Source organism: Neomonachus schauinslandi, chromosome 10 (genome assembly GCF_002201575.2).
Source record: "Neomonachus schauinslandi chromosome 10, ASM220157v2, whole genome shotgun sequence".
Classification (NCBI taxonomy): domain Eukaryota; kingdom Metazoa; phylum Chordata; class Mammalia; order Carnivora; family Phocidae; genus Neomonachus; species Neomonachus schauinslandi.
In genome coordinates this window covers 24,051,874-24,078,798 of record NC_058412.1, presented here as the reverse complement: position 1 = coordinate 24,078,798, position 26,925 = coordinate 24,051,874, and the positions used below count along the sequence as shown (strand labels likewise).

At 43.5% G+C, this 26,925-nt stretch overlaps 1 protein-coding gene across 3 annotated transcripts; it reads right to left on the bottom strand.

Annotated features, from left to right (window-relative positions):
* Positions 1 to 10,256: 10,256 nt before the first annotated feature.
* Positions 10,257 to 26,437, bottom strand: YPEL5 (yippee like 5). 3 transcript variants are annotated; one of them, XM_021697311.1, is made up of 3 exons: positions 26,250 to 26,437; positions 13,913 to 14,077; positions 10,257 to 12,169 (listed from the first exon to the last, which is right to left on the bottom strand). In XM_021697311.1, the coding sequence occupies exons 2-3, from the start codon at positions 14,051 to 14,053 to the stop codon at positions 11,945 to 11,947; spliced, it is 366 nt and encodes a 121-aa protein (XP_021552986.1). In that variant the 5' UTR covers positions 14,054 to 14,077; positions 26,250 to 26,437; the 3' UTR covers positions 10,257 to 11,944. The 3 variants fall into 3 exon arrangements, with proteins under 3 accessions (XP_021552986.1, XP_021552988.1, XP_021552987.1); XM_021697313.1 differs by lacking the exon at positions 26,250 to 26,437 and adding an exon at positions 24,784 to 24,792; XM_021697312.1 differs by lacking the exon at positions 26,250 to 26,437 and adding an exon at positions 23,079 to 23,255.
* Positions 26,438 to 26,925: the final 488 nt, after the last annotated feature.

The window sequence follows — 26,925 nt, the reverse complement described above, 5'->3', positions numbered from 1 at the left end:
GCTATTCCCCTGGGACCACCTTCAGCTCTGCCCACGAGGAGCGGGTGTGTGTGTGTGTGGGGGGGTGCAGTCTGGCCTTTCCTTTGACCCAACCCAGACGTGCCCAGGGCTGGAGGGAGAAAAAGCCTGGCACGGCCAGACCAGAAAATGGTCCGATGGCGCCCCCTGCTGTTCACATGCTAGACCGTATGGATTTGCAATGGAAACGCCAATCTGTTCTCAGTTGGAAGAGACTTTGTTTTAAAGCACTGTGTCAGGTAACTGTTGCTGTGTAACAAATGTGTGGTTTACAACAAACAACTTATTATCTCCCCCAGTTTCTAGGGGTCAGGAATTTGGTTTGGCTGGGCAGTTCTGGCTCCAGGGCCCCCAGGAGGCTGCCATCAGATGCTAGCCAGGCTTGCAGCCATCTCCCGGTTTGACAGGTGCTGGGAACTCCACTGCTGAGGTGGTAGACTCTCTCACTTGGCAAGTTGGCGCTAGCTGTTGGCAGGAGACCTCAGCACCTCTCCACAGGGGTCTATTGTTTGCACAACGTCATGGCATGGCAGCTGACTTCCCCCAGAGCAAATGATTCAAGAAGCTGAAGTGGGAGCTGCAATGGCTTTTCGGACTTGGCCTTGCAAGGCACGCAGTCACTTGCACTGTATTCACGCTAATTCACACGAGATGTGATTTGTGATTCGGTGTAGGGGGAAACTACACAAGGACATGCATTCCAGATGGTGAGGCTCCCTGGGGACCATCTTGGAAGCTGGCTACAATAAGTACCTACCATGCGCTAGGCAGTGTATAAATAATATATAACAACAACATCCATAGCATACAGTGGCAATTATTTCATGCTAAGTACCTTCCCTGAATTAGCTCATTAATCTTCACCACAACCTGACAAGTTTGGTCCTTCTGTTACCCATTGGAGAGAGGAGGAAATTAGGGCTTGGGGAGGTTAGGTACCGAGGTCACACGGCCAATAAGTGGTTGACTGAGCATTTGAGACTTTGGTCTGTGTTCACTATGCTGGAATGCCTCCCTAGGCATTTAGAGCCAACAACCAAGCAGGTGGGCACAGAGAGCTCAAATAACATGGTCAAGGTTACTGAATCAGCAAATGGCAGAGCCAGGGTTTGAATAGAGGCCTGACTCCAGAGCCCATGCTCTGTCCAGCCCACTGCATTGCTCTGGAATGGGGGAGAGGGACACAGAAAGGAGAGAAGAACACGAAGAACAGGGTAACTAGCCCATCTAGGGCCTATGTGCCTATCAGAAAGGCTGCTCCCTTTTTTTTTTTTTTTAAAGATTTATTTATTTATTTATTTGACAGAGAGAGGGAACACAAGCAGGGGGAGTGGGAGAGGGAGAAGCAGGCCTCCCACTGAGCAGGGAGCCCAATGCGGGACTCGATCCCAGGACCCTGAGACCATGACCTGAGCCGAAAGCAGACGCCCAATGACTGAACCACCCAGGCGCCCCAAGGCTGCTCCCTTTTGGGCAGCTGTAGTTCTGCAGATGCTTCTGGGCTTGGCAAGCTCTCCCCACTTTCTTCCTGGTCAGGGCAACATCTGAGTGTGGCAACCCTGGGGCAGGAAGGGAACAGGCAGACAAATGGGAGAGATGTGCTTATAGTGTACAAGGGTGGTTGTAGGGGGCTAAAAAAAGAGGGGAGAAAAAATAGAGAAAAGGAGAGAGAGAACAAAATTAGGAGATGAAGAAAGAGGGGACAAGAAATGGCAAAGGAAAACCAGACCAAGTATATGGGGTCCGTTGAGTCCTCCTAGGCAGATGCTCGGGACCTTCTCTACGAGTGACTGGGAGCTCCAGCATGACTAGCTGGGGAAGCAGAAGATCAAGTGTGTGGGGGCCTCGGACTCTAGTTCACCAGCTCCCCCTCATCTCCTTCCCCAGCTCCATCACTAGTTGGAGGAATGGGGAGTAGAAAGGACACTCCACCATGAAGCTGGCCTGAGGAAACCCTAGTTTCCAGTAAAACGGGGTGGCAGCAGGGTGAGCAGCCTCCTGGGAGAGCCAGAGAGACCCAATCCAGATGCTAATGGTTAGAGTATCAGAGAGCGGATTGACAGATTGACTACCTAGAGAGAAAACTGGACGGTATCAAACAAAACGGATTGTTTAATTGGCAGGTTCAGCTTTGTTAGTGGCCATTGATCAATTAATGTCTGCTTGCCTTTGTGTTTGAATTTGTCAAGGATGACTTCCACGCCAGGACATGGAGTCGGAACCCACCCGCGTTGCTGATCATTTCAAGTTTAAAGGTTAGGACAGTCGGAGGCAGAAAGTCATGGATGTAAGTCCTAGTTTTAGCAGCAGATGTAGAAGGGGGATCCCCGCCCCCACCCTAGTAGCCTCAAGTGCCCACGCAGTCAAGCTTCACTTGGGCTGCCTCTCCTAAAAGTTCGGCAGCCTTCTAGAGGACACTCCCCGGCAGGAAGCTGAAGCAGAAAAAGCACTTTTGTTCCTGCCTCTAGCCTCTTCCTACTCCAATAAGAGCTCACAGTTGCCAATTGGTTTTCCAAAAAACAGATGTTTATTTTTTTAAAAGATTTTATTAATTTACTTATTTGAGAGAGCGAGAGTGTGTGCACAAGCAGGGGGAGAGGCAGAGGGAGAGGGAGAAGCAGGCTCCTGGCTGAGCAGGGAGCCCCACTGGATCCCAGGACCTGGGATCATGACCCGGGCTGAAGGCAGACGCTTAACGATTGAGCCACCCAGGCGCCCCTGAAAGAATAGATGTTTATTTCACCTTCTGCTTATACTCTTCCAGGGCTTTTCAGCCACTTACAGCATAAAATTTAATTCCTGAGGACGGCAAGTTGGGTCTTTCATAGTCTGCCTGCTAGCTACCTTTTTAGCTTGATCTTCCAGCAGGTCCCGTGTACTTTGTTACCTTTGGACTTTTGTTTATGCTGTTATTTTTATTAAAAGTTCTTCCCCCCGGGGTGCCTGGGTGGCTCAGTGGTGGAGCGTCTGCCTTAGGCTGCGGTCGTGATGTGGCTGGCTCTCTGCTCAGCGGGGAGCCTGCTTCCTCTCCCTCGCCTGCCACTCCCTCTGCTTGTGCTCTCTCTGTCAAATAAATAAATAAAATCTTAAAAAAAAAAAAAAGTTCTTCTCCCTCTCTCTGCATGGTACTCTGCTTTTCAAACTTCAACCTGATTATCCAACCATCCTTCCAACCATCCAACCATCCTGCACCCTGAAATTCTACTTCAGTGCTTCCCAAGCTTGTCCACACACTGGATCACCTGGGGATGATTTGAAAAACATCCTGATGCCCCATGTCCCACCTTCAAAGGCTGTGACTTTACTGATCTGGAATGTGGCCTGGGCTTGAATTTTTCAAAGATCCCCAGGTGATTGTAATGTGCAGACCCAGTTCTGGGACCACCCCGTACCACATACTATAATAGCCCTTGAGAATTTAGAGGTAAAAGTTGGTTTAGACTAGATATTTAGTGTAGAAGGAGAAATACATCAATAAATACGTAATTGCCCAACAACGTATGCAAGTGTTATGAAAGACATAAGGCACGGTACCCTTGGGAAGGTATAGGAAGTACACGTAACCCCCACTGGTGAGGTTGAGGGATGGGTGGCCAGAGCTGCTGAGTCTTCAAGGACAAGAAGGGGTGTTCCAGCCAAAGATGGGGGTGGGTACCCTACTCAGAGGGAAAACGGAACACAGCACAGTGAGCTAGAGAGAGCGCGGGTCACCTTCAGGGGTGGACAAAAACTTAGTATGACTGCAGCTTTGGGGCAGTTAGGCTGCAGAGGCAGACAAGGCCATGAAGGGAGCAGGGAGTGCAGAGTCACCAAAAGGGGTGTCAGGGATGTGACCTGGTCACGCTTAGTAGCTGTGAATGCCCAGGAGGTAGGGCAGTTGGTGAACTGGGAGGGGAGACGATAGGAACCAGTAGGGAGGCCTTTCCTTCTTCAGAGCAGTCTCCTCTCCTACATCTTCTCTACCTGCACACTGCATCTCACATCAGACCCCTGGCCTTGTGCCCCTGACCCAGAGTGAGGTGCCTGGTGGAGAACGAACACTCATACCTCACCCCACATGGTCCGGTAGGAAAAGCTCAGATCCAGAGCCAGACTGCCTTGATTCAAGACCCAGTTCTACTCCTAACAAATGGTGTGATATTGAGAAGTCAGCCACGTTCTCCGGTCTTACTTTTCTCCACCATCAAATGGAGAAAATGCCAAACTCATAAGGTTATTTTGAGAATTAGAAAAAATGTATGGGGTTCTTATAGTTCCCAGAATGGCAGCTTCAGCATCACCTGGGAATGTTAGAAATGCGAATTCTCAGGCCTCACCCAAGACCCGCCGACCCAGGAACTCTGGCGCACAGCCAGTACCCAGTGTCGGAGCCCTGCTGATTCTAATGCATGCTGAAGTTTGAGAAACACTAGCGTGTGGAAACGGCTTCACCCCTAGACTTTTCTGGAAGCCTACTCCTGGAAAGTGGAAAAACCCACCCCACTAACCAGCTCTGGCCTCTGTCCCAGCCCCTCCTTTCTGCAATTCTCCCTGAGTTGGTCATTGCAGATGTGAGGCTCTGGGAGGCCAGGCTCTGAAATCAGGTCTTGGGGGCTGGGCGGGGGGGCACTATACCAGCAGCTGCCTGTGTACATACGTGCATGCACAGATTTTTGATCTCTAAGTAAAACTGTGTGACCTTGACCTCTGAGAATGCATAGGTTTCCTTGTCTGTAAACGGGAATGATAGTACTTAAAGGCTAGCCCTTTCCACACGTGAACTCATTTTATCCTCACAACAGCCCCACAAAGCTAGGACTATTATCACCACCATTTTAGAGCTGAGGGAGTCAAGGCACAGAAAGCCTACATAACCTGCCTAAGGGCACCCAGCTGTTAAGTGTTAGAGCTGGGCTTCAGGCACAGGCCCTTTGGTTCAAAGTCCATGCTCTTAACCAGTCGGCCTGCCAAGGCTGCTTAGAAAACATTAATGCGCCGGCCTTTAGCCTACTCCCCCCCTTGGGCTCTCTGTTGTGTTGAAACACCTCACCCTGAACATAGTTTCTCTGGGACTTACAATGAGAATTCGGCTTAAGTCATTTCACCTCTTCCGGCCTTAGTTTCCAAATGTTTAAAATGTATGGTTGGGCTAGATTAGGGATGTGAGCTGGAGCCCCGAGGCCACAGAGAATAAACTGTGTTTGTCTCTTGATCTGAGTCGAAAGTGACGGTCTGGAAATGGTATGTGCTCTGGCTCTCCACTCTGCAGCCCCCCACCCTCCACAGTCTCACACAGGCCCACAGGCCTCCCTTAATGAACTCTCCAGCATCCAAAGGCACTTGAGTGTGAGATCACTCATCGGAAAATGCCTAAATCTGAGGGCCTGTGAATTTACAGCTCCAGCACCCCCCCACAAGCCCCCCTTTCCCCTCCCCCAGTCCCTGCTCCTCCAACTTAAAGAACACTTTACCTGGGATGTTTCTTGTGCAGAGAAGGCCCTGAGCCTTGGCTTACACCTTTATGGATGTCCTCTACTTGGCATGGCTGCCAGGTGTGAGCCTTGTCCTCTCTCATGGCCACATGCCCTGGAAATGCTGATTTATATTTGCTTCTGGAAGGGAGACAGATGAAGCTTGTTTTAGAATGGAAGGTTAATCCAATTTCAGAATCCATCACACAGAGATGATTTCTGTTATTTTCATTTAATCTGGAACGTTCCGTCTGTTCAAATTTAGAAACGAATCAATTGCTGGAAGAAGGAAGGCCCTTCACGAGCTTCTACACTCCTGTGTTGGATGCCTTTCATTTCCCACAGCAGGGATACACTCAGTATGGATAAAGTAGCTCGGGGCATTTCTACTGGACTTTGCGAATGTCCTTCATCTGACTGCCGGGAATTGGGCGCCAGGTGTTGCCAACTGTTAGCATATCGTCTTACAGGGAATAGGTGCTCAAACATTGCCCAATGGATACATGAACGCGCACACACTTTCTAGCAACTGGAGGCAATGCAAAATAACTCGCTAAATCTCACCCAAATTATAGGAATGATTTTATTTTTAGAATACTGTATGGCTTATAAAGAGTTTTCACACACATTCTCCATAAATTATTTTCCGTATTTTAAAGTTGAGGAAACAAGGCTTCAGGAGGTTAACTAACTGCAAAGTCATACTGTGGCGTTCAGCTTTCCAGGACTCGGGTTACCCTTTTCAAAATAAAAGGTAATATTAAAAAATAATTGTTGAAAAACTACTGCTTAAAGCTGTGGAAGCTAAAGCTTTAGATACTAAAACAGAAAAAAAACCACCTATCACAAAAACTGGAAACAATACCTAATCTTTATAATCTTTATAGTTTCCAAGCATGTGCTCACATCTGATTTCCTTTGGCCCCCGCAACAACTCTCCCCCGTCGGAGTAAAATCCTCTCTTATTGGGTGAGCCGACCCTAAGAGACTGCCCCGACGATCTTTCCAAAAGACAGGTCAGACTGACAGTTAAGAACCGAACTTGCATACTCGTGCCATCTACTGGTGCTTTTCTGGTAGCATGAGTTCCAGCGGACGTTAAAATTAAACATTTTTTGTGCAGGGTAAAAATCAGCAGGGCCACTCAGATGTTTTACTCATTATTTGCTAAGTCCTTGAAAATACTGCCCCCTCTCAATCGTTGAGACTCGTTTTTGAGGGAGCCTACTTTAAAACAGGACTCGGGATTTACTCAGGAAAGGGTTTGAAAAGCTTTGGATTCCTTTTGGCATTTTGGCAGGTTTTAGAAATGCCTCTGAGCACCTTCCAATTGGCCTGGAACCTGGGGGAAGGGAGATGGCTTAGCTAGGAAAAGAGAACACTCACAGAATCTTCATGTGGTCACAGTAACGCTTCCACTTTGCCCGGTGTTTTCTGGGAGGGCTACAGGTAGAGTTGGTTAGCTGAGAAGGTAGTGTGGCCAGGTGCTGACAGTTCATTCCGTGGGACCTCAACAGTTGGTGGAAGTGAAATTCTGGGCAACAGCTGAAGCCCACCCTCCTGACCCAGGGGCACACCAGGTGGGATCTCCCAACTGCACCAGTCCCTGAAAACCTCTGGCCAATCCTCAGGAACATAAATACCTCCTTTTCCAAAGCTGGGCTTTGCTCTCGGTATGGTTTTTTTTTAATTATTAGATGGAATTGGTTTTTGTACTTTGCGTTAAATCCAGGGACAAGAGATGACTTGTTCATCGTTAGGGGAAATCCACAGAGGATTGAAATGACATGATTTGGTATATAAAACCATTTTTCTCATAATCTTAGTACTCTTTAAAAATTGGACTAACTCCATTAGAGCACTAGTGTGAAATAGGCTAAGACAAACACAGGAGAAAGAAAATTAGGTTTGTAAAGGAACTAGTCAATACCTGTAGTGAAAATTCTTACAGGATTCTTCTCAAAAGTTACCTTGTCTGGCTGGGGGGGAAATGGAGGCTTTTTTTTTTTTATTTATTTACCTTATCACTGAGGTTGTATTCACTAAACTTTACCTTGGTTTCCTTTTGTTCCATGGTAGGAGAAAAATAGGAGCCTTGACAATTATTGAAAGCAAAGTAAAATGTCTACTGAAACAGATTATGAAAGGTTCCTTATGGCAAAAGGTCAAGATGGTAACATTTGATAAAGAGCAGATTTCTAGCCCTAATTTGTTATAAAGGCATATCAAACCAGGAAGGATTTGAAGAACTTTGAAAGCATTCTGGCCATTCATTAGAGTAAATTGTGAAGGATTGTAAAGGTTCACTGGAAAAAAGTATAGATACATTTACATAATACTTAACCGTTTTGTTTTTTTTTAAAGATTTTATTTATTTATTCATGAGAGACAGAGAGAGAGAGAGGCAGAGGGAGAAGCAGGCTCCCAAGGAGCAGAGAGCCCGATGCGGGACTCGATCCCAGGACCCTGGGATCATGACCTGAGCTGAAGGCAGACGCCCAACCATCTGAGCCACCCAGGCGCCCTAACCGGTTTTTAGGCCATGTATTTCACTATGTTTTAACAAGAATCATTTAAGATAGGACTTTTTATAATTCATACTTGAGAAAACAAAGGTTAAGAGGTTAAGTCACACACTTCCCAAAGTCACATAGTTAATAAATCACACTCGTTATTAAAGACAGGCCTTTGAAGGCTAGTGATCTTCCTAGAAAGATTTTTCCCGGAGACTTTTCCCCTCCTTTTAAAAAGTATATCTTAGGAAAAAAGTTTATCTAACTGTTGTATTTACTCACTTTTAAGGATCACTGTTTTTAAGCAGGTGGACATCATATTAATCCTTTTTTTTCTTGTTCATCCAAGTCTTTTGGCCTCTTTTTGAGAAATACCTGTTTGTACCAGGTGGTAACATACCATAAACCATACATTGCATTAGCACCCTTACCTGCAGGGAATACATCCAAGGCCCCAGTTGATGCCTGAAAGTGCGGATAGTACCAAACCCTATACATATTGCTTTTTCCTATAATTTATAAATTAGGCACAGTAAGAGATTAACAATAAAATAGAACAATTTTAAGTACTGTAACAAAAGTTATGTGAATATGGTTTCTCTCAAAATATATTGTACTGTTCTCACCCCTCCTCTTCCTGTAATGATGTGAAATGATAAAATACCAACGTGACTAGAGGAAGTGAGGTGGATGACGTAGGCATTTTGATGTAGGTCAGGCTACTCCTGACCTCTGACCGTATGTCAGGAGGATCATCTGCTTCCTGACCCACAAGTGACTGAAATCTCAGAAACGGAGACCACGGATAAGGGGAGACTACTGTATTGAGTTTGAATAACCCTTTCAATAGTGATGGTCATGTATTTGCAGATAAGTTGTTTGCATTTGGGTAAAAAATCTGGATTTCTTGGCTCCACCTCAGAGACCAATCCAGTATTGGGAGAGGCATAATTCACTGTTTAACAAGTCTCCCAGGTGGTCAGATTACAAATATTAAAAGCCTAAATATGTTGAGTATTGTCCAGGATCACAAAACCCTTAATGGTGCTTTGGAATGTATATTTTATGCCATAATAGGTTTTAATTTGTTAAGTCCCACTATTCTAAAATAAAGAAGCCATGCAATTCATACTCAATTTTAGATGGGTATGCATCCTAATTTTTCCTTTTAGTTCCGCTTTATTTCTAGAATTCTCATATTAGTGCAAAGTGCTAGCCTAACTGGAGTTTTTCAGTTTAATCTTGCTCTACTCCCAATTCACACCTTCCTTCCCTAGAAGGTTTTATATGGCTCCTGGTGGGAAGTTGGTGTTAAAAACAGGCATGCAATAGTGGATGTCTAAACTGTGAGATATTTTTATAACTGGTGTGGAAATGAACCATCATAAACATGTCTCTGAATCTTTTACAACTGGTAGTTTCCCAATACTGCTGGATCCAAACTACCTGTGGACTGATTTCGGCCTGGGGTATGGGGCCATCCCATAAGACTTTTATGAATAAATAAATTTAGAAAATAGATACGCTATTTTTCTCCTCCAATCCAGAAGTAGCCATTTACAAGGGTAACTTAAATTGTTACAGTAATTACTAACAAACGCTTAATCCCAAAAATACTCACTTTAGGTTCTCTTTAAATAAAAGCACTCATGTTTAAAACCAAAACAACTTATGGCCATTGTCATCTAAAATGAAGAGGGTTTTGAAGTCTTCAAAGATTAAAGCTTTACCTGTACAACCCCCAGTAATCCGCTTATCTTGTGGTATACTCTCCCCTGTATGTGGTCAGCCTCTTCATCCCAAAGCAGAATCATTCCCATTAAGTGCTTTCCCATCTCCAGTGAACAGTGTTCATTTTTCAATAAACAATCCAATCTGACTTCATCGTTCATGTTGCTCTTTTTTTTTTCAGTTTTGCAAATGTAAGTTTTTAAAAGGCACAGAGGACCTCGTTGTTTGTTGTGGTACCTGCCAGTTCCCTAAGTTAACCTAGTGATAGGACATTTTTTTGTTCATATATACTAAACTGTAGTTTGTCAGTGTCTGAGGCAAAAATCATCACACAGAAGTTACTACTGGTAAATTCAGTATCTCCTGGTGTAGATTAGGTTAAATTAACTAAGCCAGAATATCACCTTATCACTAACTGAAGAAAGCCATAGCTACTCAAAGGTATTACATATGTGTTCACATTAAAACTAAGATAAGATGTTATTAAAACTAAGTTAAAACTAAGACAAGGATCAGTGGGAAATAAGTAGTTTTGCAAAACCAATGCAAGACAAAATATACTTTATTGTGACAGCGAATGCACATAGTGCTGCAGGTAAGGCATGCTACCAGGGATCTGCATATAATCAAAGGCCAGTATGGAAATGAATGGGAATGAAAGCTGTCTCTTAAAGCTTGAAGATTTATTCCATGGTGAAGGAAAGATCATTTGTGTCCACTTATCTCAAATGCAATATTATACACCTACTTAATCAGACACCTATGCCTCTAACCAAGAGCCGGGAAGCAAAGAAGAGAAACTTAATCTTAACTGTACTCAAGAGTCACTTCTAATATCAATGAAAGATTTTGCTAGTTGAGGCAAACATCCTTTATAGACAAAGACCTAGAGATTGAGCACTCAAACATCCATTCATACATTTAAATAATTAGCCAATTTTAATGTCATTTATTCCACCAGAAACAAATACTAGAATACCTAGAAATAGTTTGGATAAAGAAACATTTATATTTTAATATTTCATAATGTTGTACGTTTGGGGCTAAAATAACACCCTGAGTCAAATTTGATCCCTGAAGGGACCAAGTACAGTTTTAATTTCAATAGCTGAACTTCGGAGGGAAGATCTGAGAAAATAATGCTAATGACAGATCTAGTCCTTTGATGAAACTATTAGGTTCTACAGACTTATCAAAATCAACACCAAATTGAGGATAGGCTGAAAATGCTTTGCAAAGCATTATTTTTAGATAGGCTCCTTCATTTTCCCTTCTTTTAAAACAGATGCAGATGAAATGCTTTCTGCATGAACGCACACTGACATTCTGTTCAACTCTTTTCTAAATGCAGTACTATGGGTTTAAACAGTAGGCTTTAATTTAAACACAGTAATCTCTTCTACACAGTCAATTTAGCTCGAGAGAGGAAAAGAAACACTACCATGAAAATTACTTATCAAATACTCCGCTCTTCTTTTAGAAGGTGTTTTTAAAAGCAACACAGGACCAAAAACATCCAACTATTACTTTATTTATATTACTATGCTTAAGTTACATGGAAAAGACAACCAAGCAGTTCTGCCCCATTTCAGGAAAAGTTTCCAATCAACACCAATTATGTGGTGACAAATAACTAGGAATGGTGACATCTTTGGGTCAAGACTGACAAGGAAGGATGGGCTCTGGTGCTACGGTTCATCTCCAACAAGAATATGGCACAGCGGCCAGCACAAGCCACACTAACACTGAACCTTTAGCGCTGGTCACAAAGTCGGGTCTCTTCCCTGAAGCTAGCAAATCAAGTGAAGTAACGGGGTTTAAAAAACATTTTTTTTAAATGAAGCCCAAATAAGTTTAAAAACCATGCTCTTGACACATTTTCCTTTCAAAATTTACATAAAACACACTTTTTCACTCTAACAGCCCAGATTTTTTTTCCTCACATAGCCCATCATGTAGCTGCAGATAGATTATTCTGCCTCAAGATGTAAACACAGGGGGAAAAAAATTAACGGCATCTGCATAATATTCTCTCTACACACTGCTGCTGGATGGAAAATTGAAAATTAAAAAAGAAAGAAAGAAAGAAAGAAAGGTTCCATCTTAGATTCTCACAACCTCTTGTTCCGCAGTTCATGAATCCGACCCTGATGCTAAGGTGACAGTGTATGTAAGTAGATTTTTGTTTTCAGTGAAGGAGACCTGGGAAAAGATGGAGTTATCTCTTTTTCTTCAAGAGTTATCAGATGGTACGTGCTCCTCGAAGCCCTCACTCTCTCGTACTAGAGCGCGTTCCAGGATCACACGGCCTTCCTTATAGCGCTGGCTGTCTTCAGTGGCGAACTCATAGATCCATCCCAGTTTGCTATTGCAGTTCTTGCAGCTCACATCTCGAACCATGTGGCGGCCAGTGAGCATGACCCGGTCTTGAACTTCACTGTACTGCAGGTTAACTACCTAAGAAACATGGGAACACAAAATTGCCAAGCCCTGTGAGTTATCTGCCGAAGAAGTACACATTATTTTGGTTGGTGCAATAAGAGCAACTTCAGAAAAGCAAACAGCAGTTGTTACTTTAGTCAAACCTACAATACCCTTCCCAAGAGCTAGTTTTAGAAGTTGCTGGGAAAGGCAAATATCTGGAAACTGCACTGCACTGGCCATCTAATGCAATCTTGCATTACCGTACCATGTACTAGTCCAAGCTGCACTACTTATATATCCTGTAGTCACATTTCTGTTGCAGTGAAGAGTCCTCCACCTGGAGCCATAAAACGTTGGTTTGGATCCAACTGTTATCATTCACCATTCAATGAGGAGTTCAAATAAGGCTACCAATGAAGGAGAACCTAGTATACAACAGGTATTCCACAACTACAAAAAAGTTTGCCAAATTTGTTTCTAGACATACATTTTATATACAAACCAACTGGGACACACTAGGCCTACTACACTGTGATACAGTTTTCAAATGGGTTCAAATAATCTGTGAAGAATTTCCAGTGGTTCTGAACATCCAATAATCCTCTATGCTTTACTTTTCTGTAAATGGCCATATAGTAAATATTTCTAGCTTTGAGGGCTGTATGATTTTTAACTATTTAGCTCTGCTATTGTAGCACAAAAGCAGCCATAGGCAATACATACATGAATGAGCATGCTGTGCTTTATTAAACTGCATTTACAGCAACAGGTAGCTGGCCTGCCATAGTATACCAACTCCTGCTCTGTACCTAAAGAAAGATCAAGAGATCTACACTATCATTTCTTTCAGAGAAAAGCTTATTTCTAAATGGAACAGAGGGGTGTCCACTGGGAAGTCTAGCTGACCTTTAAGAGCAGTACCCTGGACTAGTTCTGCCCCTTAGCCTAAAAGATTTGGAAATTCAACTCTGCTAACATACATCAGACTCCAGGAGGCAGAATCATATCAACCAATCTTATTTCATTTCATTTTTTAAAATATTTTATTTATTTATTTGACAGAGAGAGACATAGTCTGAGAGGAAACACAAGCAGGGGGAGTGGGAGAGGGAGAAGCAGGCTCCCAGCTGAGCGGGGAGCCCCATGTAGGGCTCGATCCCAGGACCCTGGGATCATGACCCGAGCCGAAGGCAAATGCTTAATCGACTGAGCCACCCAGGTGCCCCTCACATCAACCAATTTTAAAGCAAGCCAGAAATCAGAGAAGCAGACAGACTAGTCATTAATTTGTAAATCAGGGAACACTCTTCCTGTTGGCATGCAATAAGCCACAACATAATCAGGATGACTGGTGAGCATAAATTAGAGCAAGGGAAGTTGATTAGATGATCTTTATTCACTTGCACTGTCAAACTATGAAAGCTTAACGCACCTCTCCCTAGGATAAATCAGTGACATGGATATAGGGGTACTTCTGCCCCTTCTTCCATAGTCTGTGAAGTCACTACTAAATTCTTACACTGAATGTTTCATGAAGCAATGGAGATTGCCCTTCTTATTGTAACACAGTCTTCAAACTTCCACAGTGAAACTTCACATTCTAGGAATGCCTTCCTGAGGTCCCAAAGACAAGCTAGTGGACACTTTCCTGCATACAGATTACAGCTCTCATTCGGACTCTTCCTGCTATCTCCAAGCTCTGAGGGATATTCTGGTATTGCTGTCAAATATATCCACTGAACTCACTTAGGAAATGAAGCTGGTTTTCCCACCAACCTTGTTAAAAAGAAATGCTCTGCCAGTGGCGCCTGTGAACCGAGTGGAGATGAGCTCTGAGCGGTTGGTCAGGATTGTATCGCAATTTGCACAAGAAAACAGACGGGTACCACCGATATGATCGAGGAAAATTCTGCCCATTTTTATAGCTGAAGTTCTAAAAACCTAGGAGCAAATGGAAAAGAACAAGAAAGCATTAGGATTAAAAAAAATTGTTGGTATCTACTTGGTGGGGGTCATAGAGAACCATTTATATATATATATATAATGATCTCTGCTTTGTAGTTCTTAGTATGGGAAGTAGCTGACTCTGTGCTAAAGGATCCAAGGTTCATGCACTGAACAAACAAACAGGCATACCAAGCTAAGAACTGTTTAGAAGCAGTGAGCCAAGGAAGCAAACATGTTTAGGCAAGGCTGGAACAATATCACTTCTCTTTTGGCTGGTATGACAAACACAGGAAGAAACTGGAGTATCAGAAACCGAATAATGAGAAGCACAGGCAGAGATGTGAGAAAAAAGGCTTCAGCCTAAGTGTTAAGGGTACATTCTGAGCATATGTAATGAGGAAAGACTTGTGGGGCACGTGTGGGGGATCCCAAGAGTAGAAAAAGGGGCAATCAGAAATGGGAAGAGGGTAGTCCCGCTTAAGAGAGGGGCAGCTCCGGCCATCAGGCACCCTACAATCCCGGAGGGGCGACGGCACTAACAGCAGTATGCTAGGAGTCTGTGGGGGCACTGTACTCGGTGCTTCTCTTGTTTCAGAATCATCCCAACAACTCTGTGAGGTTATCACCCCCATTTCATAAATTATCCAAGGTTATTAACTGATCAAAGGTCACAGAGCTTTCAAGTACAGAAAATCATCACTGGAATGCAGTTCACCCACCCTAAAGCCAAAATTCTTGCATTACCCTGGTATAAGGCTAGGAAAACAAGCACAGAAAAGAAGGGAAAGATAAGCCATTATTACATAACTTATATTTAAGAAACCATACTGATTCAATAAATCACAGAAGTGCTGAAACATTGAAACAAGAAGCTTTGAAACCCAGATTCTGAAAACAAGGATAATCACCCTTCAGTATTTCAAAAGTGAGAGTATTAGTATGTGCAACTCCTTGAATTCACAGCAATTAATCCCCTTAAGCACTATTTTTTAAAGATGTAGATATAGTCAAGAATACACTACAGCTCTCATTAAATAAAGAATTTATTCCTGGTATAGTTTTCAGCTCCTGTGTTTTAAATATTTATATCACCTATCTTTAAAATGGCATGCAGAGCTGATGCAGCTGCCACTATGAAAACAAACCCTACAATCTGTTTGTAGTACGAATCCACTGTCATTTTAAATTTGGGGAAATTTCATTACAAGTTAAAAATTCCATCATTCCTTCTTACATCTGTGAACTTCCTTTAGTTATTAGGCAGTCCTAATGTCACCAAAAAAGTCATCACAAAGGTTATGATGACTTCCATTAAACATTTTGATATGGAAGTTTAATAAGAAAAACAAATGGTAAATACAATTAAAATTTGTGGCTAGTCAAAGGAAAACCACTGCCCATTAACAAACATGTCAATGAATAAACCCTGGGTGAAAACAAGACTTAAGAAATACTTAGTTTTTTGATTACATTTCTGCAAAATGACAACAGAAGAGTTACTATTGTTTCACCAGCCTTTAAAATGATAGCACTACTTTTTTCAGATGCTTAAGAACACAGTATTTGTTACATAAAGGTCAGAGGTTGCAAATTTTAGGCCTGCAGGCTGAACTCATTTGGTGGCATAGGGATAAAACAGTGAACAAAACAGGGGCGCCTGGGTGGCTCAGTTGGTTGAGCGACTGCCTTCGGCTCAGGTCATGATCCTGGAGTCCCTGGATGAGTCCCGCATCGGGCTCCCTGCTCGGCAGGGAGTCTGCTTCTCCCTCTGACCCTCCCCCCTCTCATGTGCTCTCTCTCATTCTCTCTCTCTCAAATAAATAAAATCTTTAAAAAAAAAAAAGTGAACAAAACAAATAACCCTTCCCTTACAAAACATATGTGCACATGTTTAATTTGGCCGACAAAGTTTTTTATTAATAAAAAACACCTGGGCCACCATCAAACATTAAAGATTTCATTAAAGAGCCTATGTTTTGTTTTGTTTTTTAAACAATAGGGAGATCTGGCCCACAGGGCACGTGTTCTCCTGTGGCAACAATGACTGGAGGTGACTGGTAGCTGCACTCCCCCAAGGTCATTGGGTCTGCTCAGTCACCACTTTGCGTCACATAATTACTTCCCCTGTAAGACACCTGGGTTTATGACTCTTCACATAACCACAGCATACAACAACTTGTGAGCAGGTGATCTGGGTCATGTTTCTTAACTGCTGCTCAACTACAGAAAGTAATCAACAGCAAGGTTTTACAGTCTCACCTCTTAAGACAGTCCTCAGATTCCATAATTCTCTGAAAACCAGTATAGTGCAGCGATTTAGCCTCCTGCTTGGGCTTCTGGGACTCATTACTTTAAAGCGAATTTTCCTTCAAACTTTTAAATATTCATATTGTAACTTCTTTCAACCATAATGCAGTATTAACTAGATGTTTTTGAACTGGCCATGGCAGACACAAGGCCGCTGTGGAAAATGTACTGAGACTTCAAAATGAACTCTCCCTGTACCCTCTGCCTACATCATTCTATCTTTAACTCAAAATTACCATATAGCTGTGACCATTTGCTACTGGATACAGGCAATCTCTTCATTCCTAAATGGGGTAAAGAGATTTAACATGTTTTTTCTTCCTTGCTTCAAATTCAGTCTATTTTTTACTTTTACCCAAGTATTTTTACTGGATTCAATTATATGATTCATTACCAAGACCAAAAATATCTGTGCAGGATCACTATTCCTAGTTGTGATTTCCATTTATAGAGTACTATATATGGATATAAAACTGTAAAATTAGTTATTTGCCAAAAAAGATAGGCTAGAATGCCATGGAATCTAGCAAAAGCAAGCAAAATGTCCTTTTCTATCAAAGGTCTGATCTTTAGGAAGTAGAAAAACCTCTGCAGGGTCATTAGGTTCTAGGTGTTAAGCCTTAGTTTTGCAGGGCTAGAGACTCGACCTACTGACTCACACTATCCAAATTCTCAAGAGGCTGCTATCAATCAGAATGCCACTTTATATTTAAGGAGAAAGGTCATTAAAAAGCTAAGACGTAGTGCCTGAATCAGACTCCTTTGGACCTGGAGGATATACTGAACTCTGCCTTAGACCTAGTAATTATTTAGTGTCTACACTGTATGGGACACTAGGTCACATTCCACATTTAATCCTGACAGTTTTTTAATCGTCACCCTATTTTTGCAGAGGAAGAAATAAAGTCTATGTGACTTCCTGACACTGGCCAAGCTGAAGCCTGAATGAAACCTTGTTCCAGTTGTTCTTTTCCCTCTCCTCATTCTCTAGTGACTAGAGGGCTGCCAGATTCATGGCCTTTCTCCTCAGATTTATCATGTACCCTTCCTGCCTCCATGCTGATCCCTCCTGTATTTCCTTTCTTAGGTGGTGGCCAGTTCGAAAGACATACTCTCCTAAACCAGTAAACCCTGGCAACCTCTCACAAAACGTCCTAAATCACTTTTGGAGGTCTTTCCTCCTTCCCCATCAACGTCTTAATTCAAATTCTCATCCCTTCTAGATAAACCTCTTGTGGCCAGGGAGTGTATATTATTAAATGCAATGCACATTCGCAGGTACCCCTATATTTGTGCTAAATTTGATAGCACTACAAAAATAAGGTCAAAGCATGTGCTTTAGCCATCTCTCTTTTTCTCAAGAGAGGGAGGAGGAGAGAGAGAGAGGAGAGGGGCAGAGGAAGAGAGAGAGAATCCCAAGCAAGCTCCACACCTAGCATGGAGACGACTTGAGGCTTGATCTCACCACCCTGAGATTACACCTGAGCCCAAATCGACTGAGCCAACCAGGTGCCCCACATCTTTTTCTAAGAGCTCATACAGACCACTCCTCTACAACCTTGGAAACTTTTCTTCTGACAAAATAGAATATAGCTAATTCTTTTAGCAAAAAAGTCCCCAGATTTTTAAAGGAATAATTTACACACCATAAAATTTAGCCACCGTTTAAGTATACAATTGAATGATTTTTAGTAGATTTATAAGGTTGTGCCACTACTTTATATCACCACAACCCAGCATTAGAATATTTCTATCACCTCCCCAAAATGCCCACAAAGCCCTCTGCAGTCACAGGTAACCAGTGATCTACTTTCTATTTTTGTTTTTACATTCAAAATATTTCCCAGATATGCTAAGTCTCTTGCTTAGACTTAGAAGAGTTCCAAATCTCTTCAGCCACATATTTTAAAAACACCTTAAAATTGAGCTTTTACACATGACTAATATTCTCTGTGTTGACTCTAGGGGCACCTTACTGTGTCTCTAAGTAATAAAATGCATGCTTTGGTATCTGTCAGTGCTGAAGTTCAAGTTTATAACCAAAACTAGGGCCAAACTCATCATAGCTAAAGTTTTAAGATGCTTTCTTCCTTTTTACAATCTCAAGCAAAAAACAGTAAAAATCTTAATTTTAATAAGTACCATTTCCCAGATAATTTTATAAATAAGTCCTCTTTGGTACTAGCTTTTCTTACTTCCAGGTTATTAAAATCGTTAAAAGCTTGAAATAAGTACCAAACATGGTTGTTTACTAGGAGCCTATTATCAGTTTATCTGAAATTAATGGAAACTGAAGGGCCAGGTTGAAAATATAAGTGAAATTCACAGATGATCTAAAGATCACATTTTAGTAATTGTTTCAATTTCCTTCCCCATTCAACAGTATATTTAGCTAGAATTTTCCATTTCTATTTTAATAGGAGACCCTGGTGAAACAATCACATTTTTGAACCTCTACCTTTTTATAGAACTTTTAAAAAATTCACAGGATTTACAGAATCTGTAAGAGAAAAAAAGCTTTTTTGCTTTGAAAAATTCACAAAATACAATGTCTCCAGGAATGTTTAACAGTTGACCCTTGAATATTGTGGGGGGTGGTGGTTAAGGATGTCAACCACGCGCCCCCACTGCACAGTGGAAAATCTGCATGTAACCACTGACTCCCCAAAAACTTAATAGGCTATTGTTGACCTGAAGCCTTACTGACAACATAAACATAAGCGTCAAATAACACCTTTTGTATGTTGAAAGCATTATAAACTGTATTCTTACAATAAAGTAAGCTAGAACAGAAAACATTACAAAAACTATGAAAAAATACATCTACAGTACCGTATTTATCGAAAAAATCCACACATAAGCAGACTCATGCAGTTCCAACCTGTGTCCGAAGTCAACTATTTCAAAAATTAGACAATATGGACTATTTAATTTCCTACTTTGAGTCCAAGTCAATAAAACAACTCTCTAAAAATGTCTATTTTTAGTTGAGATTTAAGGGTTTTTTTTTTTTTTAAAGCAGTTTTAGGTTCATAGCAAAAAAACACGTGCCAAGATTTTTCTCTTTAAGAAATCCATGAAAGGCAGGTTTTTGTATCCATTTAAGTTTTTGGTTCCTTTGGGTAAATACCAAGGAGTACAACTGCTGGATCATATGCCAAGTCTTCCAAAGTGGCTGTACCGTTTTACATTCCCACCAGCAGGGAATGAAAGTTCCTGTTACTCTACACATCCTCTTCAGCATTTGATGATGTCAGTGTTCAGGATTTTGGCCATTCCAATTGGTATGTGTGTAGGGGTATCTCGTTTTAATTTGCATTTCCCTAATGGCATATGATATGGAGCACCTTTTCATATGCTATTTGCCATTTTTAAAATCAGGTAGTTTTCTTTTTGTTGAGTTTTTAAGAGTTCTTTGTATATACTGGATAAGACCTTTACCCGACATCTTTGCAAATTTTTTCTCCCAGCCTGTGGCTTATCTTCTTGTGCTCTTGATGTCTTGTGCACAGAAGTTTTTAATTTTAATGAAGTCCAGCTTATCAATTATTTTTCATGGATTATGCCTTTGGTGTTGTATTTGGAAAGTCACTGCTAGGGCGCCTGGGTGGCTCAGTTGGTTAAGCGACTGCCTTCGGCTCAGGTCATGATCCTGGAGTCCCTGGATCGAGTCCCGCATCGGGCTCCCTGCTCAGCAGGGAGTCTGCTTCTCCCTCTGACCCTCCCCCTTCTCATGTGCTTGCTCTCTCTCATTCTCTCTCTCTCAAATAAATAAATAAAATATTTAAAAAAAAAAAAAAAGAAAGTCACTGCTATACACAATGCCATCTAGATTTTCTCCTATGTTATCTTCTAGGAGTTTTATAGTTTTGCATTTTACATGTAGGTCTGTGACTGATTTTAATTTTTGTGAATGAGGTGTAAGGTCTGTGTCTAGATTTTTTTTTTGCATGTGGAGGTCCAGTTATTTTAGCACTGGTTTATTGAAAATACTATCTACATGAGGAAATTGAAAATGAAATTGTATTTCATTTCCACTGTATTGCCTTTGCACCTGTCAAGTATCAGTTCATGATATTTATGTGGATCTCTTTCTGGGCTCTCTGTTCTGTTCCATTGATCTATTTGTCTACTCTTTGGTCAAAACCATACTGTCTTGATTACTGTAACTTTATATTAAGTCTTAAAGTCAGGTAGTGTCAGTCTTCTCTTTCAATATCGTATTGGCTATTCTTTTGCCTCTCTATAGAAACTTTAGAATCAGTTTGTTGATATTCACAAAGTAACTTGTTGGGATTTTGATTGGTATTGCACTGAATCCAAAAATGGGAATAACTAATAGTGTGACAACACTGAGTCTTCCTATCTATGAACATGTAGTCTCTCCATTTATTTCATTCTTGATTTCATTTTTTTTTTTAAGGTTTTATTTATTTATTTGACAGAGAGAGAGACACAGCGAGAGAGAGAACACAAGCAGGGGGAGTGGGAGAGGGAAGCAGGCTTCCCACCAAGCAGGGAGCCCGATGCGGGGCTTGATCCCAGGACCCCGGGATCATGACCTGAGCTGAAGGCAGACGCTCAACCGACTGAGCCACCCAGGCGCCCCTCTTGATTTCATTTATTTTTCCTCATATAGATCTTGTAACATTTTGTTAGATTTATACCTAGGTATTTCATTTTTTTGGATGCTAAATGTTATTGTTTTTCACTTCAAATTCTACTTGTTCACAGCTAATATATATATATGCATACACACACACACACACAAAATCAATGACAAATACGGTATCTTGTTCTTTGTCTGGCTCATTGCTATATACTTTCCTTAAAAGCAGGGGTCAGCAAACTAAGGCCTGTGGGTAAAATTCAAGTTCACCACCTGTTTCTGAATGGCCCACAAGCTAAGAATGGTTTTTATGCTTTTAAATGGTAGGAAAAAGACATCAAAAGATTATTTTGTGACACATGAGAACTACATGAAATTCAAATTTGCGTCCCTAAATAAAGTTTTATTGGGACACAGCCACATCCATTTGTTTATACTGGAAAGCTCTCTCACTGCCATAGCAGAGTCTTGAATAGTTGTGGCTGAAACCTTATGGCTTGTAAAATTCACAATATTCACTATCTGGCCCCTGACAAAGTATGCTGACCCCTGTTAAAAACGCTTTCAGACGGCAAAAAGGGCTTTTCATTTAGAAAGCAGTCTTTCTCAGTAAAAAAGTAAACTTAGTTGGCACTCAGATTTAAGGATCAACAGGAGTATTAGACAGGATCAATTTAATCCTGCTCCCCTTTTCTTCAGATATTCCTAGCTAAAATCTTTAACTTTCTATAATCAGATCAGCTCTAAAAAGATTGCAAAAATAAATAATATATACCACCTAGCTGCTGCTTCCTTCTCTCCGCATCCCCAGGATTTAAACAATGTGGCCCAGATATTTGATTTCTGAAATCAGACAGCCTGGGTTCAAATCTCAGCTCTGCCCCTTAAAAGCTGTGTAAACTTTGGATAAGGTATCCTCTGCTTCTTCATCTGTAAAATGGAGATACCAGTATCCATCTCTGAGTTGTGAGAATTCAATGCAGATTATACATTATGAGAATAGTGCCCGGCATACCATAAATGTTAAACAAAGGTAATGCAGTAAAATTAGATTTCCTTCATCCACATTCCCCACCCCAACTTCCCCATCCTATTAAAGAGGAAGAAGGCGGACGCCTGGGTGGCTCTGTGGGTCAGCCTTCGGCTCAGGTTATGATCCCAGGGTCCTAGGATCAAGTCCTCCATCAGGCTCCCTGCTCCCCGCTCTCCTCCATGCTCATGCTCTCTGTCTCTCTCTCAAATAAATAAAATCTCTTAAAAAAAAAAAAGGAGGAAGAAAGCAAAACACAGAATATGAGACAAATAACAATTAACTGGCTTCACCTCATGTTAATTACTGCAAAGCTAAGCGAAGAGGTGACAGAAATTACAAGCAACAGGAAAGTTAGAAACCTTCTGAAGCATCTCAAATTCTCATTGTCACAGTTCCAACCCTCCTTGTAATTAATAATCCAGTTGGGATCCAACCCTGGCAGGTAGATTTGGCCAAAGAAAGCATCACACTGCCCAGCCCTAAAAATACCAGGAAGAATAGTAGGTATTGATTTGCATCTGTAAGGACCCACTGATGAGAAAAACACCCTGTTCACAGACTTCTCCTCTGTAAAGCCTCAGGGCATTTCCATGGACCACAGAACAGACAATACTGGGACTCTACCTATTGCTGGACAAGTGAGTGGGGTTTTTCCAATGCCAGGAGGTGGTTGGCAAATGCAACCTACAAAGACTCTCTCCAGCAGGGAACTGAATGTGCAGAGGCCTAGTGCAGAAAGGGTTCAAGAAATCTGCTCTTCCAGAGGAAATTGTGTTTTGCGATGGTTCTGGTAAAATGAAAACACACTGAAGCCTGTTTATCTGTTTTTCAGGCTCTCCCCTCTCCAAGACAAAAGAAGGAACAAAACCTAAAGACTTTTAATAGTTTTGGGTCGATTACTATAATTAACATTTAATGCTATTGTTCTCTCATCAACTATTTTCATACTGACTTGTGACTAAATTCTATTGAAAACTTAAAAGGGAGAAAATAAATTGAGTTCAATCCATAAAACCAATTTACCAATTTTTGTACAAAATATTTACCAAGCCAAGGTTTCAGTGACAAGCGAAAGCTCTGTTTTCCTCTTGTTCTCTTGAAATACCCGACCAGTTTCCTTTGCTGTGTCAAATGATGTTCTGGTTATGGAATCAGGTCTTCAATGGGCAGTAACCTGTACTTTTGTTTTTGTCCTTCAAATAATGCCTTTGTTGTTGAATGTTTTCCAGGTTTACTATATTTCTATTAATACTTATTGTTTAGTCATCACTAGAAAATAAGAGTAGTTATGTAACTCAGTGAGGCAGCTAAACTGAGTTGGTAATCTCCCCAAAACACCCCATTGGCAGGACAAATTCGAGATCTCTCATTTGTTGTGATGCAATACTATGAGTCAAAAAAGCCTTATTGGGTGGACTAGAGTATAAATTAACTGTCTGGTTTCCTGATTAAGGTGTCAAGTAACAAATTCATGTCATAGCTAAGGTTCAGTTCCTACATTACCCAGATATTAGGACAGGATTACCAGAGAAACAGATAAGGATTTATATAGCCATTTAGGCTCTATAAAACCTAAAATGGTATTTTGGGCACAAATGTATTTAGGACTATCTTCACATCTCATGAATATATTTAGAACTAGCTTTCACATCTCATGAACATATTTAGGACTATGTTGGAGGGTAGTGTCTAATTTAATATCTTCTTTTTAGACTTAATTTTGGCTTTATTTCCCTTCCCTTTTGTTTCTAAACCTTTTTCTCTCTTCTACCACTTCAGTAGAGCAAAAGGCAAATAAGTGGGGAAAGGTCCTTGATGATCCAACCATATATTATTTTTAGAAACCACATGTATGTTACTAACCATTTTGGAAAAGTTGTTTTCTAAAAATTCAATTTCCATAGTTCCCCTGTATAGAATTAAATAATTTACTTGAGCACATTTTATTATCTCCCTCCCCTACAGATAAGATGGTTGCTAGAGATACTTAAAAAGAAAGTCAACCAGTAGGCCTATAGTGGGCACTGAGATGGGTGAGGATATGATAAAGTTAGATATGTCCTTCCCAAGAAGGTACATTCTACCTGGTGTTCCACTACGTTCCCAGAAAGATAATGGGATAAATGGAAAAATACATTGTGTGCCAAATTCCACAAGCTCCACCTTCTCACTATTTGTAAATGCTCCAGGCCTGTTTTTCCTTCCAGGCCTTTCTGCCCAAAAGCCACCCAAAGACTCTCCCATTTTCTAGGTCTAAGCAATACCAATCCATTTAAGAATGCTTCCCACAATGGGGCGCCTGGGTGGCTCAGTTGGTTAAGCGACTGCCTTCGGCTCAGGTCATGATCCTGGAGTCCCTGGATCGAGTCCCTGGATCGAGTCCCGCATCGGGCTCCCTGCTCGGCGGGGAGCCTGCTTCTCCCTCTGACCCTCCCCCCTCTCATGTGCTCTCTCTCATTCTGTCTCAAATAAATAAATAAAATCTTAAAAAAAAAAAAAAGAATGCTTCCCACTTCACTCTTACCCACTGCCCTATTTTGAAACTCCCATGACACTCATTTCATACTTTAGTAACACGTACGTTTGCCCTGTTGTTACTCAATTTCATTTGTCTATGACTTTTTACTAAGCTACAGGCTTCTAGAGAAAAGTTCTTGGTAACTTCCTTCTTATCTAACACAGTACAAATATGCAATCAAGCCTTAGGAGAGGAATCCACCAAGATACTTCACATCTGGCAGAAATATTTACCCTGGGAACACTTCGTGTATTTTGGTTCGTCTGTGTTGGAACGCTGCTGCAACACTGTATACACGGCCACGCAAAGTGAGCTAATATCCCATTACCCCCAGTGTGACTTCACCAGCAAGTCTAGTTTTCCAAAAACACAAGGTTAGCTAGCCTGAGGTTACTTCAGGTTTTCCATCTGTCAGGGAGACCTGGAATAAAAATCCTCAGATTACCGACAGGGCTCTGTAAACAGAAAAAGTTTAAAAATAAATGAGCTGTACACCTTCCCAGACTCTCTCCCTTGAAGGGCGGGGGGGGGGGGGGAGATTAATAGGTGTCACGATTAAACAGATCTTTTGGTAGCAGTTCCGTTTTCCAACGCCCGCTGTTCACAATACTCATTGTCCTACCTAGCTACCTCGAAGGAGGGCAGAATAAAGGGGCTGCAAGAGCACGCCCACCCTCCCACCCGCGGGGCGAGGCCGGGCGCGACCCGCAGCCGCCCAGACCCCGCCAGCCGCCCGCGGCCCCAGCTGGCCCCAGCTGATTGCGGACACGTGACGCCGCGGGCCAATCGGGAGGGGCGGGGCCGAGCGCGGCGCGGCCTCCTCCCGCACCACAAACACTGGCCGGAAACAGCTGAGCGGGCGGCGGCGCGGGGTCCCGGCCTGGCCGCCGTGGCGCGGGGACGCCCGACGGCCGTCCAACAGTCGCACCCGGCCCTCCGCCGGGCCAGCGGGGCCCCACGCTCGCCTCTGGGGCCAGCCTGCGAGCTACAGGGCAGGGTGGCCGACATTCACCAGGCGGGGCAGACACAAAGCCAACACGGCCCCCCGCCCGGAGCTAGTGCCAGGGGGCCGGGACGGTGGCTCTTTTTCATGAGGGGCCGCGCCGCGGCGTAATCACGGCTCCGCAGCTCGGAACCGAGTTCGGACTTCACTCGGGGGCCGGGGGCGCGGCGAGGCTGCCGAGGAGCAGGCCTCCGGACATCTGCGGTGGCGCGGAATCCCGGCGCGCCCCCGACACTGCGGCGGGGACGCGGCCCGTGGGGGCGGGGCAGGCGGGGGGGGGGGGTGGGGGTGGGGGGGGAGGGGGGGCCCGCCGGCCAAACTGCCCGCGGAAAGGCCTCCTAGGCGGCGCCGGGGAACTGGCCGGCGGGAGGGCGCGGGCGCCGAGCTGAGGGGTCGCGGCTGTTGCGGTCGCGCCGGTTGTCCCGGCTGCGCGGCGGGGGCGGGCCGACGGCGGCCGCCGCGCCTGGGCCTCACAAAGAGGAAACAGCCCAGCGCGCAGCCCCGGCACTCGGGCCCGCCCAGAGGGGTCGAGGGCGGCCGCGCTGGGACCCCGGGGGGAGCCCGACGAGGAAGAGGCACTTCCTGCCTGAGTCCCCCCGCCCCGGGCCGATCCCGGAGTGCTTCGAAGCCGTCGGCCCGGAGGGCTCCTCAGCCCCCGTCGGGCTCCGAGCCCAGCCCCCCGCCCACCGCACTCACCCCGAGCGGCTGTGAGATCCGCGGCCGCCAGCGGCTCTTCGCTCCTCAGCTGGGATGAAGCCCCTCGGCCACCGAGTCTCCAGGTTTAGTCAGGCCCTGGCCTTGGCCCCGCCTCTCCCTGGTTGGGCCTCCGCGTCAATCACTCAGCATAGCTCCGCCCTTCGAACAGTCTGCTCTCCCGGTTGGCCCAGAACCCCCTTCATTTCTAGGCCCCGCCCCCATCCCCGGCACCCTGCCCCTTCCGCTGGGCCCCGCCCCTTCCCTGGTTCACCCTCCCCCACTCCCTCTCCCCTCCGCGTCGCTGCCCACCCCTCCCAGAAGCCGCAGACACAGGGCGAGCTCCCGCAGCTCGCCCCGCCCCTGACTCTACTCCTCGTACTCGTACAGCCAATCAAAGAGGCTAACTCTGCCCCTTCTCCGGAGGCGGCCAATGTGGAGAGACTTAGGATCCACCTCCTTCCCAGCTGAGAGCACACAACACAGCATCCACGTGAGTCAGCTTCTTAAAGGAGAAGGCTCAGCCTTTCTAACTGCGGCAGTTGTAAGACATGGCGCGTTATCAGCCTCACCAGGTGGTGGCTAAGGCCTAGCTTTTTGAGGCCCAGTGATGACAAATGAAATCAACAGGCTGTTTTTCTAGGCAAAGCAGGTGCCTAGATAGTTAAAACCTTACCGT

Excerpts from the sequence above, each read along its gene's own strand:
- YPEL5 (XM_021697311.1), bottom strand. The coding sequence starts at position 14,053 with ATGGGCAGAATTTTCCTCGATCATATCGGTGGTACCCGTCTGTTTTCT. Across the intron at positions 12,170-13,912 it reads GAGCATTTCTTTTTAACAAG|GTAGTTAACCTGCAGTACAG; the intron begins GTTGGTGGGAAA and ends CATGTTTCTTAG.